General features: G+C 48.4%; 1 protein-coding gene across 1 annotated transcript in view; it reads left to right on the top strand.

Annotated features, from left to right (window-relative positions):
- The window catches only part of LOC137377400 (retinal guanylyl cyclase 2-like), a 67845-nt gene that overhangs the window by 29763 nt on the left and 22010 nt on the right, over positions 1-16072 (top strand). Inside the window, exons 11-13 of the mRNA XM_068046980.1 lie at positions 188-336; positions 516-679; positions 2677-2869. Of these exons, the coding sequence (XP_067903081.1) occupies positions 188-336; positions 516-679; positions 2677-2869 (506 nt within the window). The remainder of the gene's footprint in view (positions 1-187; positions 337-515; positions 680-2676; positions 2870-16072) is intronic.

Genomic DNA, 16072 nt, shown 5'->3' with positions numbered 1-16072 from the left:
GTGTCATTGTTCCAGCATTTCAATTTATGTTTCCTTTTTCTTTGTATCGTGTGAAACTGTACTCAGGATGAGTCAATGTCTTCGGTAGAGAAGAGGGGAGAAACAATGTGGGTGAACATGTTTAAAACAAAAAAAATGAGTAAAAGATTTTGAAATTATATTAATTGTATATACTGATCTTTTCCAGAAATTATCCAGAATATAAAAAAGCCCCCTCCTTTGCTCAGGCCCATTATTACCTCAGATCATGCTCCGATAGAGTGTATCCAGTTAATGAGGCAGTGTTGGAATGAAATACCTGAAAGAAGACCATCCTTTGATGAAGTTTTTGATAATGTGAGATTTTATCAATTTACCTAGTTGAATGTTCTGTGCATTTAGCTAGCCTTATTGCAGTCATAGCAATCCAGCTACATACCCTCACCTTTCACCTTTCTTTGGACCCCAATCACATTAGATGCACTCTGTTTATATTATATATATATATACACACACATCTCTTTTCGCTTCTGCAGTTCAGAAATATTAACAAAGGTAGAAAGACCAATATTATTGACTCTATGCTGAGAATGCTTGAACAATATTCCAGTAATTTAGAAGATCTGATAACAGAACGAACGGAAGAGTTAGAAATAGAAAAACAGAAAACAGAGAAACTTCTAACACAGATGTTACCTCCGTGAGTATATCTTGGATTGTATTTATTTTCAAGTTACTTTGTATTTGCCCCAAATCTTGCTGGAGATTTCTATATTTATTTCATCCTGGTCATTTTTCCTTTAAAATTTCTGCAAATAGCTCATGAGGTAAATTCACAATATGATGGGGTACAGGCGATCCTAGTGTTGATCTCTACTCTGTGCTGTAATAACTGATCCCGGATAGAATAGAGCAGTGCAATTGGATTTAGCATATCTGGATTAGGGAGGAGAGAAAATTAGCTAAGGTTCTCACTTTTAATGACAATTCATTCAGTCCTCCTAGTGGGGACATGCATATGCAGAAGAATGGGAATGGCTGTCATGTGTTCTCATGTTTGATTAACCTGCCAACCTTCACTGTCTTGGTTCACTCACAATGAATAGGCCATTTGGGTCAGGTAGTGGGGAGCTACTTGCACCCATGCACTGTACACCAGCAAGGTCATAGAGTCATACTGTTGTACAGCATAGAAACAGGCCCTTTGGCCCACCGCGTCCATGCCGACCATAATGCCTATCTATACTAATCCCACCTGCCTGCATTAATTCCGTATCCCTCTATGCCTTGCTCATTCAAGTACCTATCCAGATGCCTCTTAAATGTTGCTACTGTTCCTGCCTCCACCACCTCCTCAGGCAGCTCATTCCAGATACCCACTATTCTTTGTGTGAAAAATTTACCCCTTTGATTCCCTCTAAACCTCCTCCCTCTCACCTTAAATCTATGCCTAGTTTTAGTCACCCCGACCATGGGAAACAGACTCTGGCTATCTACCCTATCTATGCCTCTCATAATTTTATATACCTCTATCATGCCCCCTCTCAGCCTCCTTCACTCCAGGGAAAACAGAACCAGCCTATCCAATCTCTCTTTATAACTCAAGCCCTCCAAACCAGGCAACATCCTTGTGAATCTTTTCTGCACCCTCTCTAGCTTAATCACATCTTTCCTGTAGTGCGGCAACCAGAACTGCACACAGTACTCCAAATGCGGCCTAACCAACGTTATGTACAACTGTAACATGACGTCCCAACTCTTATACTCAATGCCTCGGCCGATGAAGGCAAGCATGCCATACGCCTTCTTCACCACCCTGTCTACCTGTATTGTCACTTTCAGGGAACTATGTACTTGCAACCCAAGGTCTCTCTGCTCAAGAACACTCCCCAGGGCCCTGCCATTCACTGTATATGTCCTGCCCTGGTTTAACTTCCCAAAATGCATCACTTCGCACTTGTCTACATTAAATTCCATTTGCCGTTCCCTTGCCCACTTTCCCAATTTATCTATATCCTGTTGCAACCTTAGACCCCAGTCCACTATACCACCAATTTTGGTGTCATCTGCAAACTTAAAGATGTAGGAAATAGAAAGATACACACTGGCGTAGCACAGGATGCTATTCTGAGTGTGCAGCTAAGACACATTGTTGGACAAAATATAGGAAGTATCACTCTGCAGCTGTGTTCCAGACCAGGGAGAGGTTGATGCTAATACTGGGTGCCTGAAGTGGGATAGAATTGCACTGATGAGCATAAAAATTCACCCAAACAAGAAGAGCACAAAAGCAGTATCTGCACTCCTGATGACATACTGCTTTTGTTTTATTATCATTTGAGGTAACATTTATGCTCGTCAATGCAATACTATCCCTGATGACAGAAAGGTATTTGTGGGGTTGGCGAACCCCCCATTTTATTTCCCTCCAAGGTCTTGTTTGCTTGCAATTGCTTACAACATGCTGTCATAAAGTGTGTCACAGGAAGCTACCAATTATTTTTAAATGTACAAACTTAAATTATTGAAGTTATTTCTTCTTTAGGAACTCTTCAAAATTCCATAGTGTGGTAAAGCCCAGCAAATCCGGACTTCCCATGTTGTAAGCCAACGACATGCTGACTAAGTAAATGTACAAAAGTTGTTGACATTTTGCATACTTGAAAGCCTTGTATGAAGATAATGCTTGAATTTTAGATCGGTTTCAGAGTCCCTGAAAACTGGCTGTACCGTTGAGCCTGAATACTTTGACCAGGTGACCCTGTACTTCAGTGACATTGTTGGTTTTACGACAATATCAGCAATGAGTGAACCTATCGAGGTGGTCGATCTCCTGAATGATCTCTACACGCTTTTTGATGCTGTGTTAGAAAATCATGATGTCTACAAGGTGAGCAAATAACAGTAGCAAATATTGACTAATACTACTAGCTTTTGTTACAGATTCACAAGCCTGCAATGGTTCCATTACTACTGCCAATTTCTCTCTTGCTACCACCATTATTCAATTTGTATAGTTTTGTACCTTGTGATAAGAAAGAGGTTTCAAGATTATGACAGTATGAGGTGACAGAAAGAAAAGGTTTTTATATGAATCTGTCACAAGAGCTATGACCTCATACATTGTGTTGCCTCATTAAAAGTACAGGTAGGTTCCCTGCTTCCAGACCCCAGCTAAAGCTGGCTCTCATTGAACTACTAGCTGTTGCAGGAAGGTTGCTAAGGTTTACTTATCTCCAATTTTCTCTTCCTTACTGTGAGAGTATGTCTTTCCTTGACTCATGGCTACCACCTTCCTTAAGAGTGGCAATTGTGTGGAGAGTCTCCAGAACATACCCGTATCCTAACATTCCAAGCTGCGTACCAAACCTTAAAACTGAATTTACCCAAATGCTCAATCCTGTTGCACAAATCTAGCATTTGGTAAAGACATCAAACAAATGTATATGTGTTGTGCGCCCATCAGTGAGACAAATACAATAACAAATTACTGGAAGTGTGTTGCACATGGATATAACACACACCTGAAGTTTATATGACATCATAAGTTGCAGCAATGAAATGGACCCTTTGCCAGGAGGTATCAGTGTTCGTGTGGAATGTGTGACTGTCTCCTCTGATTTCCCCTTACACACTGGAAGATGCCTCAATCTCTACTCTACTGAGTATTTCCCTGCCCAGTGCAAATTGGACCAAAAACTGCGTGGAGCAGGACTCCAACCTTTGTCTGTCACAGCTTCACAGCATTAATCTCTAGTATTAGCTGGTAATAAAAGTGGTAAAATTGACCACTACTGGACCACCTGCCTGGCTTTTTTCCCTCATTGATTGTATAGCTGGTAAGCGTTATCATCGCAACTCTGCAAATTTTAGAACTCTTTGTCCCAAAAGGCTGTGAATGCGGGGTCAATTGATATCTTTAAGACTGAGATTAATAGATTTTTGTTTGGTTTGGGTATCAAGGGATATGGAGCAAAGGTCGGTAAAGGGAGTTGAGGTACAGATAAGCCATGATCAAATAGAATGGTGCAACAGGTTCGAGGGGCTGAAAGACCTACTCCTATGCCTGTGTTCCTAAATTTCCCATGTTTTCTATGCATCATGTAGCTGAAAAGGGGAGTTTACAATACTGTAATTCTACACTAGGGTTGTGGAAGAACCAATGGACGGGAAGAAGTAGTTTAATGCAAAACAATGTAATTTTACAGAGATAGTACAATCGCTAACATTAGTCTTTCATTCTTAATTCTAATGAAAAGAGCCCCAATTTGTCTGTTCTCTCTTTATAACCAAAAGGGGAAAATATAGATAAGGCACAAGAAATGGATTTAGGGATCGCAATGCGTAATTAACTCGTGCCCATTCATTGCGATGCAGACAGTGCACAAACTTTGTGCTGCTTGCTCATTTACATGATTGCAGCATGCAACCAGTGCTAAGTGCGCTCTTAAATGGCTGCATGCCTGAACAGTGGGCACAAAATCATGAGGGGCCAGCACGAGTTCAAGTTATTTTGTGCCACTTAAAACAAGCCAGCACCTCTTAAAGGGGAGGCGAATTTTGACTGCAGCAGATGCTGGAATTCATTGCACCAGTAACTTTGCTCTGGGAAAGACAAAGGATTGGCACATTACCTCGCCAAGGTTCCCCGGTGGGACTGGGTCAGCCCGGACCTGCTGGAAGTATACGAGAGTATGCTCCTGGCTGGCAGCATGTCAGAATTCATGAGGAAAGGTATCATCACCCTCATTTACAAGCGAAAGGGGGAGAGGGCAGAAATCAGAAATTGGCGGCCCATCTCACTGCTTAATGTTGACTACAAGATTCTGTCCAAAGTCATAGCCAGTCAAGTCAAGTATGCTCTGGAGTCGGTGATCCACCCTGATCAGACCTGTACTGTACCCAGCAGGAGGATCTCTGATAGTCTCGCGCTACTCAGGGATACGATCGCCTATGTACGGGACAGGAGGGTGGGCACCTGTCTCATCAGCCTGGACCAGGAGATGGCTTTTGACAGGATATCGCACACCTACATGATGGACGTGCTTTCCAAAATGGGGTTTGGGGAGGGAATCTGCAATTGGATCAAACTGCTCTACACAAACATCAGTAGCGCAGTCTCAATCAACGGGTGGGAATCGGAAAGTTTCCCGATCAAATCTGGAGTCAGACAGGGCTGTCCTCTCTCCCCGGTCTTGTTTGTTTGCTGTATTGAACCCTTTGCTGAGTCTATTAGGAAGGATGCGAGCATAAGAGGGGTGACAATCCCAGGCAGCGGAGGCACTCAGGTGAAAACCTCCCTGTACATGGATGACGTCGCTGTCTTCTGCTCGGGTCCGCTGTCCGTGCACAGACTGATGAGCATCTGCGACCAGTTCGAACTGGCCTCGGGAGCCAAAGTTAACCACGGAAAGAGCGAAGCCATGTTTTTTGGGAATTGGGCTGACCGATCCTTTGTCCCCTTCACCGTCAGGTCAGATTACCTGAAGGTGCTGGGGATATGGTTCGGAAGAGCCGGGGCGTGCACCAAAACCTGGGAGGAGCGAGTAGCCAAGGTACGACAAAAGTTGGGCATGTGGGGGCAGCAATCTCTCTCCATTGTGGGTAAGAACCTGGTCATCTGGTGCGAGGCGCTCACGTTGTTGCTCTACGTGGCGCAGGTCTGGCCCATACCCCACTCCTGCGCTGTGGCGGTCACCCGAACCATTTTCCGCTTCATCTGGGGATCTAAAATGGACCGGGTCCAGAGGGACACGATGTTCAAACCTCTGGATAAGGGCGGAAAAAATGTACCCAACGTTGCCCTCATCCTGATGACCACCTTCGTGTGCGGCAGCATCAAGCTGTGTGTTGACCTCCAGTACGCAAACTCCAAGTGTCACTACGTGCTGAGGTTCTATCTGTCCCCGGTGTTGCGAAGGATGGGCCTGGTCACATTGCTGCAGAACGCTCCATGCAGTTGGACCGTGCCGTACCACCTATCCTTCGTGGAGCGGTTTCTGCGGGAAACCACCTTTGACCACCGATCCATCAGGCAGTGGTCTGCACAGAATGTCCTCAAGGCCCTACGGGAAAAGGAGACAGTGGATCCTGTCGGATGGTTCCCCGAGCAGACCGTCAAAGTCATTTGGCGGAAAGCCTCATCACCAGAACTTTCAAACAGGCACCAAGATGCAGCTTGGCTGGTGGTGAGAAGGGCCCTCCCCGTCAGATCCTTCATGCACACCCGAAGTCTCGCCCCCTCCGCACAATGCCCCCGCGGTGGCTGTGATGGGTAAGAGACGGTCGCCCACCTCCGCCTGGAATGTGTCTTCGCAAAGCAGGTGTGGAAAGAGATGCAGTGGTTTTTGTCGAGGTTCATCCCAAGCCGCTCTGTAACACAGGAGTCTGTGCTCTACGGGCTGTTCCCAGGGACGCACACCGAGACAAACATTAACTGCTGCAGGAGGACTATCAATTCGGTGAAAGATGCCCTTTGGTCTGCCCGAAACATGCTGGTCTTCCAGTGCAAAGAGTTGTCCACGACCGAATGTTGCAGACTGGCACATTCCAAGGTCCAAGACTACGTGCTGAGGGACGCACTAAAGCTTGGGGCAGCCGCAGCAAAGGCTCAATGTGGAAAGACCACAGTGTAAGGTCCCCCCACCAAGCTGAACTGAGGGGCTGGATCCATGGGAAACCCCTCGAACTGTATCGCTAATATTTTCCTTTGCTGTAAATGTAAAACTAATTTGCATGACAATTGTGAAATGGAAGGGTTGTGAAGAAACTCATGATAGTATTGAAGGAAACTGATCTCCCTTGCAATGTTTGTATTTTTTGGTGCTGTTTGAAACTGTTTGGCAATGTAATTTTTACAGATTTTTATGAATAAAGTATATTTTGGAAATAAAAAAAAAAATTACCTTGCCAAGGTTGATCAATGTGTCCGCCCCGGTACAACGCAGCGAGCGGCTGACCGTCTTCCAGCAGCTCTCACTGCTGCTGGCGACGTCCGGGCTGGTCATCCTGGGCGGTGACTTCAACTGCATCATCGATGCGGCTGGACGATCTGGCAGTGACGACAGCAAACTGGACGCTACGTCCAGATTCCTAATAGAAACAGTTAAAGATGCCAAACTGCACGACGTCTTCAGAAAGCCTGCAGATGGAGCACAGCGCAGATACACATGGTCAAGATCGGACAGGTCTGCCCGTTCCAGGATTGACTTCCTGTTTGTGTCCTGTACTGTCACAGTCGGATCCACCGACGTCAAGCCGGTGTTCTTCTCCGACCACTGCCTCTTACTAGCCGACTGTCACTTACAGGACGACCAGCGGGTTGGCAGAGGGATGTGGAAGCTCAATGCTACACTGCTAACCCCAGAGAATGTTGAGGAACTCAAAATGGATTACAAAGGTTGGAGGACCGTGAAACCCGTCTTTGAGTCTCCAGTTCACTGGTGGGAAGCGATCAAGGAGAACATCAAGAGGTTCTTCATCCACAAAGGTGTTCAGAGGGCGAGAGAGACAGACAGAGGGAAATGTCCCGACTCCAGAAAAGTATGCAATATCTGCTCCGCTTGCAGTCAATGGGAGTCGAGGTCAAGGAGGACCTCCATGAGGTGAAGAGCCAGCAGGCCTCGCTCTTTGCCACGGAGGCCTCCAAGATCATCTTCCGGTCCAGAGTCCGCTCCATCGAGCAGGATGAGACGTACTCGCGTTACTTCTTCCAAAAGGTACAGAGAGAGAGCTCTGTTATCAGCAGCCTGAAGGAAGAGGATGGCTCGGTAACATCTTCGCAGTCTGACATACTAAGGCTCAGCAAAACCTTTTATGCTGGGCTGTATGACGCGAAGCCCACAGACAGCAGAGCCTCCCAGTCCTTCCTGTCATCTATCACAGAGGTCTTAGATGACAGCAGGAGGGAGAGACTGGACAAGCCGCTAACTCTGGACGGGCTGACAAAGGCCGTCGAGTCCTTCGAGACGAGTAAAACTCCCGGAAGCGACGGCTTACCGGTCGAGTTGTATTCGGCCCTGTGGGACTGGGTCGGCCCGGACCTGCTGGAAGTATACGAGAGTATGCTCCTGGCCGGCAGCATGTCAGAATCCATGAGGAAAGGCATCATCACCCTCATTTACAAGCGGAAGGGAGAGAGGGCAGAAATCAGAAATTGGCGGCCCATCTCACTGCTTAATGTTGACTACAAGATTCTGTCCAAAGTCATAGCCAGTTGAATCAAGTCTGCTCTGGAGTTGTTGATCCATCCCGATCAGACCAGTACTGTACCCGGCAGGAAGATCTCTGATAGTCTCGTGATACTCAGGGATACGATCGCCTATGTACGGGACAGGAGGGTGGACACCTGCCTTATCAGCCTGGACCAGGAGAAGGCTTTTGACAGGATATTGCACACCTACATGATGGACGTGCTTTCCAAAATGGGGTTTGGGGAGGGAATCTGCAATTGGAGCAAACTGCTCTACACCAACATCAGTAGCGCAGTCTCAATCAATGGGTGGGAATCGGAAAGTTTCCCGATCCAATCTGGAGTCAGACAGGGCTGTCCTCTCTCCCCGGTCTTGTTTGTTTGCTGTATTGACCCTTTGCTGAGTCTATTAGGAAGGATGCGAGCATAAGAGGGGTGACAATCCCAGGCAGCGGAGGCACTCAGGTGAAAACCTCCCTGTACATGGATGACGTCGCCGTCTTCTGCTCGGATCCGCTGTCTGTGCGTAGACTGATGAGCATCTGCGACCAATTCGAACTGGCCTCGGGAGCCAAAGTTAACCAGGGCAAGAGTGAGGCCATGTTCTTTGGAAACTGGACTGACCGATCCTTTGTCGTCACTGTCACGTCAGACTACCTGAAGGTGCTGGGGATATGGTTCGGAAGGGCCGGGGCGTGCACCAAAACCTGGGAGGAGCGAGTAGCCAAGGTACAACAAAAGTTGAGCATGTGGGGGCAGCAATCTCTCTCCATTGTGGGTAAGAACCTGGTCATCAAGTGTGAGGCGCTCACATTGTTGCTGTACGTGGCGCAGGTCTGGCCCATACCCCACTCCTGCGCTGTGGCGGTCACCCGAACCATTTTCCGCTTCATCTGGGGATCTAAAATGGACCGGGTCCAGAGGGACACGATGTTCAAACCTCTGGATAAGGGCGGAAAAAATGTACCCAACGTTGCCCTCATCCTGATGACCACCTTCGTGTGCGGCAGCATCAAGCTGTGTGTTGACCTCCAGTACGCAAACTCCAAGTGTCACTACGTGCTGAGGTTCTATCTGTCCCCGGTGTTGCGAAGGATGGGCCTGGTCACATTGCTGCAGAACGCTCCATGCAGTTGGACCGTGCCGTACCACCTATCCTTCGTGGAGCGGTTTCTGCGGGAAACCACCTTTGACCACCGATCCATCAGGCAGTGGTCTGCACAGAATGTCCTCAAGGCCCTACGGGAAAAGGAGACAGTGGATCCTGTCGGATGGTTCCCCGAGCAGACCGTCAAAGTCATTTGGCGGAAAGCCTCATCACCAGAACTTTCAAACAGGCACCAAGATGCAGCTTGGCTGGTGGTGAGAAGGGCCCTCCCCGTCAGATCCTTCATGCACACCCGAAGTCTCGCCCCCTCCGCACAATGCCCCCGCGGTGGCTGTGATGGGTAAGAGACGGTCGCCCACCTCCGCCTGGAATGTGTCTTCGCAAAGCAGGTGTGGAAAGAGATGCAGTGGTTTTTGTCGAGGTTCATCCCAAGCCGCTCTGTAACACAGGAGTCTGTGCTCTACGGGCTGTTCCCAGGGACGCACACCGAGACAAACATTAACTGCTGCAGGAGGACTATCAATTCGGTGAAAGATGCCCTTTGGTCTGCCCGAAACATGCTGGTCTTCCAGTGCAAAGAGTTGTCCACGACCGAATGTTGCAGACTGGCACATTCCAAGGTCCAAGACTACGTGCTGAGGGACGCACTAAAGCTTGGGGCAGCCGCAGCAAAGGCTCAATGTGGAAAGACCACAGTGTAAGGTCCCCCCACCAAGCTGAACTGAGGGGCTGGATCCATGGGAAACCCCTCGAACTGTATCGCTAATATTTTCCTTTGCTGTAAATGTAAAACTAATTTGCATGACAATTGTGAAATGGAAGGGTTGTGAAGAAACTCATGATAGTATTGAAGGAAACTGATCTCCCTTGCAATGTTTGTATTTTTTGGTGCTGTTTGAAACTGTTTGGCAATGTAATTTTTACAGATTTTTATGAATAAAGTATATTTTGGAAATAAAAAAAAAAATTACCTTGCCAAGGTTGATCAATGTGTCCGCCCCGGTACAACGCAGCGAGCGGCTGACCGTCTTCCAGCAGCTCTCACTGCTGCTGGCGACGTCCGGGCTGGTCATCCTGGGCGGTGACTTCAACTGCATCATCGATGCGGCTGGACGATCTGGCAGTGACGACAGCAAACTGGACGCTACGTCCAGATTCCTAATAGAAACAGTTAAAGATGCCAAACTGCACGACGTCTTCAGAAAGCCTGCAGATGGAGCACAGCGCAGATACACATGGTCAAGATCGGACAGGTCTGCCCGTTCCAGGATTGACTTCCTGTTTGTGTCCTGTACTGTCACAGTCGGATCCACCGACGTCAAGCCGGTGTTCTTCTCCGACCACTGCCTCTTACTAGCCGACTGTCACTTACAGGACGACCAGCGGGTTGGCAGAGGGATGTGGAAGCTCAATGCTACACTGCTAACCCCAGAGAATGTTGAGGAACTCAAAATGGATTACAAAGGTTGGAGGACCGTGAAACCCGTCTTTGAGTCTCCAGTTCACTGGTGGGAAGCGATCAAGGAGAACATCAAGAGGTTCTTCATCCACAAAGGTGTTCAGAGGGCGAGAGAGACAGACAGAGGGAAATGTCCCGACTCCAGAAAAGTATGCAATATCTGCTCCGCTTGCAGTCAATGGGAGTCGAGGTCAAGGAGGACCTCCATGAGGTGAAGAGCCAGCAGGCCTCGCTCTTTGCCACGGAGGCCTCCAAGATCATCTTCCGGTCCAGAGTCCGCTCCATCGAGCAGGATGAGACGTACTCGCGTTACTTCTTCCAAAAGGTACAGAGAGAGAGCTCTGTTATCAGCAGCCTGAAGGAAGAGGATGGCTCGGTAACATCTTCGCAGTCTGACATACTAAGGCTCAGCAAAACCTTTTATGCTGGGCTGTATGACGCGAAGCCCACAGACAGCAGAGCCTCCCAGTCCTTCCTGTCATCTATCACAGAGGTCTTAGATGACAGCAGGAGGGAGAGACTGGACAAGCCGCTAACTCTGGACGGGCTGACAAAGGCCGTCGAGTCCTTCGAGACGAGTAAAACTCCCGGAAGCGACGGCTTACCGGTCGAGTTGTATTCGGCCCTGTGGGACTGGGTCGGCCCGGACCTGCTGGAAGTATACGAGAGTATGCTCCTGGCCGGCAGCATGTCAGAATCCATGAGGAAAGGCATCATCACCCTCATTTACAAGCGGAAGGGAGAGAGGGCAGAAATCAGAAATTGGCGGCCCATCTCACTGCTTAATGTTGACTACAAGATTCTGTCCAAAGTCATAGCCAGTTGAATCAAGTCTGCTCTGGAGTTGTTGATCCATCCCGATCAGACCAGTACTGTACCCGGCAGGAAGATCTCTGATAGTCTCGTGATACTCAGGGATACGATCGCCTATGTACGGGACAGGAGGGTGGACACCTGCCTTATCAGCCTGGACCAGGAGAAGGCTTTTGACAGGATATTGCACACCTACATGATGGACGTGCTTTCCAAAATGGGGTTTGGGGAGGGAATCTGCAATTGGAGCAAACTGCTCTACACCAACATCAGTAGCGCAGTCTCAATCAATGGGTGGGAATCGGAAAGTTTCCCGATCCAATCTGGAGTCAGACAGGGCTGTCCTCTCTCCCCGGTCTTGTTTGTTTGCTGTATTGACCCTTTGCTGAGTCTATTAGGAAGGATGCGAGCATAAGAGGGGTGACAATCCCAGGCAGCGGAGGCACTCAGGTGAAAACCTCCCTGTACATGGATGACGTCGCCGTCTTCTGCTCGGATCCGCTGTCTGTGCGTAGACTGATGAGCATCTGCGACCAATTCGAACTGGCCTCGGGAGCCAAAGTTAACCAGGGCAAGAGTGAGGCCATGTTCTTTGGAAACTGGACTGACCGATCCTTTGTCGTCACTGTCACGTCAGACTACCTGAAGGTGCTGGGGATATGGTTCGGAAGGGCCGGGGCGTGCACCAAAACCTGGGAGGAGCGAGTAGCCAAGGTACAACAAAAGTTGAGCATGTGGGGGCAGCAATCTCTCTCCATTGTGGGTAAGAACCTGGTCATCAAGTGTGAGGCGCTCACATTGTTGCTGTACGTGGCGCAGGTCTGGCCCATACCCCACTCCTGCGCTGTGGCGGTCACCCGAACCATTTTCCGCTTCATCTGGGGATCTAAAATGGACCGGGTCCAGAGGGACACGATGTTCAAACCTCTGGATAAGGGCGGAAAAAATGTACCCAACGTTGCCCTCATCCTGATGACCACCTTCGTGTGCGGCAGCATCAAGCTGTGTGTTGACCTCCAGTACGCAAACTCCAAGTGTCACTACGTGCTGAGGTTCTATCTGTCCCCGGTGTTGCGAAGGATGGGCCTGGTCACATTGCTGCAGAACGCTCCATGCAGTTGGACCGTGCCGTACCACCTATCCTTCGTGGAGCGGTTTCTGCGGGAAACCACCTTTGACCACCGATCCATCAGGCAGTGGTCTGCACAGAATGTCCTCAAGGCCCTACGGGAAAAGGAGACGGTGGATCCTGTCGGATGGTTCCCCGAGCAGACCGCCAAAGTCATTTGGCGGAATGCCTCATCACCAGAACTTTCAAACAGGCACCAAGATGTAGCTTGGCTGGTGGTAAGAAGAGCCCTCCCCGTCAGATCCTACCTGCACGCCCGATGTCTCGCCCCCTCCGCGCAATGCCCCCACGGTGGCTGTGATGGGGAAGAGACGGTTGACAAACATTAACTGCTGCTGGAGGACTATCAATTCGGTGAAAGACGCCCTTTGGTCTGCCCGAAACTTGCTGGTCTTCCAGCGCAAAGAGTTATCCACAACCGAATGTTGCAGACTGGCACATTCCAAGATCCAGGACTACGTGCTGAGGGTCGCACTAAAGCTTGGGGCAGCCGCAGCAAAGGCTCAATGGGGAAAGACCACTGTGTAAGGTCCCCCCACCAAGCTGAACTGAGGGGCTGGATCCATGGGAAACCCCTCGAACTGTATCGGGAAAATTTTCATTTGCTGTAAAATGTAAAAATGTAATTTGCATGACAAATGTGAAATGGAAGGGTTGTGAGACAACTCATGATTGTAATGAAGCAAACGGCCTCCTTTGCACTGTTTGTATTTTTTGACTTGGTGCTGTTTAAAACTGGTAATGTAATTTTTACAGATTTTTATGAATAAAGTATATTTTGGAAAAAAAAACATAGCAGGCTCCAAGGTTCTCCAAAGTAGCACTGGAGGCCTTGTTGCAGGAGGTTGATAGGAGAAAAGAAGTCCTGTATCCAAAGTGGCCCAGGACACCCTCCAGACAAACTTTGAGAAGTTAATGGGAGCAATTAGTCATACAGGTCCATGCCCAGGAACTGGATGAAGTGCCGAAAGAAGTTTAATAACCTCACACAGCAGTCAAGGCTAATGAATGCATCTTTACATGCTGCATTCCACCAACTAGCCTCACAGATTATTGACTAGTCAATGCGCCTCATCCCCATCTCTCACCTGTCAACAATCTCCATCATCAAGATTCATTCCCAATATTCATTGCTTCACCTCGCCCTCACAGACTTAGCACTGCTGCAAGCCACACACAGCCAGCTATTCAATCATGACAGGCACATCACCCAAACACATTGCACCACACATGCAGGACAAGGTGGCACATAACCAGAGGCAACAGGAGCTAACCAGTGGGAGATTGGCATAGCTGCATGTCTTCACCCCAATGGATGAGACAGTGCTCGCCATCATATGAGTGGGCATGACTGAGGCCATGGCTGTGGTGAGGCTGAAACCATTAAAGATGTCAGTATGCTCGTACCTAATCCTCTTTCTCACATACCACTTACCCTACATCCCGCAATTGCTTCTGCTTCTAAGCTGCACATGGTGTAAGCATGCAGCTCCTGCTTCCCACCCCCACCCCTCCCGATACTGTAGCCCTACCCTTGTGCCTTTCCCCTTTCAGATACCCAAGAACTGTAACCTGGCCAGACAATGGTGCAAGAGCTTGAAATAGAAGAGGAAGAAGAGACTGATGATTATGAAATGCCGTCACTTGACCTCATACTTGCAGCCACCAGTTCAGATACTAGTGCGTACTTTAGAAGGTAGTATAGAGGCACACGTGGTGAGTCCCCTGGTGTGAATGGGCTGCAGTCAAGTCAGGGGTAATGGGTAGTGCAGGTGCCAGCTACCCAGAGGGTGAGGTCTCAGACGGGTTCTACTTCAGAGGTCTCAGATGAGGACTTTGATGGGACAGCATACAGTAAAAGGCTGATGGGTATGCACACAGAAATGCTTGGTGCATTGGCAGGCCTGACAGAAAACCTGCTGTCACTGTTGAGGAGCATGGAGGAGTTTGGCACCAACCTTGCACAGGGGTTTGTGCAGAGTTTGCAGCCCATCCTTTCCAGTGTGGAAGTGGCAGAGAACTCTATGAGAAGACATGCAGATCCAAAGGTGATACAGTGTCTAATGGCCAATGTCACAGCTCTGATGGTCAGTAACAGAAAGAAGGTGTGGAACTGTTGCTGAATGGGGAATGGGGTGTGTCCACTGGTGCCATAGAAACATAGAAAATAGGAGCAGGAGTAGGCTGTTCGGCCCTTCGGGCCTGCTCTGCCATTCAAAAAAGATCAGTACCCTGTTCCGCTTTCTCCCCATATCCCTTGATCCCTTCGGCATTAAGAAATATATCTGTCTCCATCTTGTATATACTTAATGACTTCGCCTTCACTGCCTTCTGTGGTAGAGAATGATACAGGTTCACCACCCTCTGAGTGAAGAAATTTCTCCTCATCTCAGTTCTAAATGGCATACCCTGTATCCTGAGACTGTGATCCCTGGTTCTGGACTCCTCAGCCATCGGGAACATCCTCCCTGCATCTAGCCTGTCTAGTCCTGTTCGAATTTTATAGGTTTCTATGAGATCCCCTCTCATTCTTCTAAACTCTCGTGAATATAGGCCTAGTCAACCCAATCTCTCCTCATAAGTCAATCCTGCCATCCCAGGAATCAGCCTAGTAAATCTTCTTTGCACTCCCTCCATGGCAAGAACATCCTTCCTCAGATAAGGAGACCAAAACTGGACGCAATACTCCAGATGTGGTCTCACCAAGGCCCTGTGCAACTGCAGTAAGAGATCCTTGCTCCTGTACTCAAATCCTCTTGCAATGAAGGACAACATACCATTCGCCTTCCTAATTGCTTGCTGCACCTAAATGCTTGCTTTCAGCAACTGGTGTACAAGGACACCTGGGTCTTGTTGCACCTCCCCCTTTCCCAATCTATCACCATTCAGATAATAATCTGCCTTTCTGTTTTTACAACCAAAGTGGATAACCTCACATTTATCCACATTATACTGCATCTGCCATCCAACTTGTCCAAATCACATTGGAGACTTTTTGCATCCTCCTCACAGCTCACATTCCTCCCCAGATGTCGTCTGCAAACTTGGAAATGTTACATTTAGTTCCCTCACCCAAGTCATTAATATATATTGTGAATAGCTGGAGCCCAAGCACTGATCCCTGTGGCACCCCACTGGTCACTGCCTGCCACCCGGAAAAAGACCCGTTTATTCCTATTCTCTGTTTCCTGTCTGTCAACCAATTTTCAATCCATGCCAGTATATTACCCCGTAGTACCCCACTGGTCACTGCCTGCCACCCGGAAAAAGACCCGTTTATTCCTATTCTCTGTTTCCTGTCTGTCAACCAATTTTCAATCCATGCCAGTATATTACCCCTAGTCCCATGTGCTTTAATTTTGCACACTAACCGCTTATGTGGGACCTTATCAA

Source organism: Heterodontus francisci, chromosome 15 (assembly GCF_036365525.1).
Source record: "Heterodontus francisci isolate sHetFra1 chromosome 15, sHetFra1.hap1, whole genome shotgun sequence".
Classification (NCBI taxonomy): Eukaryota; Metazoa; Chordata; class Chondrichthyes; order Heterodontiformes; family Heterodontidae; genus Heterodontus; species Heterodontus francisci.
The sequence above is the reverse complement of the archived record's forward strand: the minus strand, read 5'-3'. Positions and strand labels throughout refer to the sequence as shown.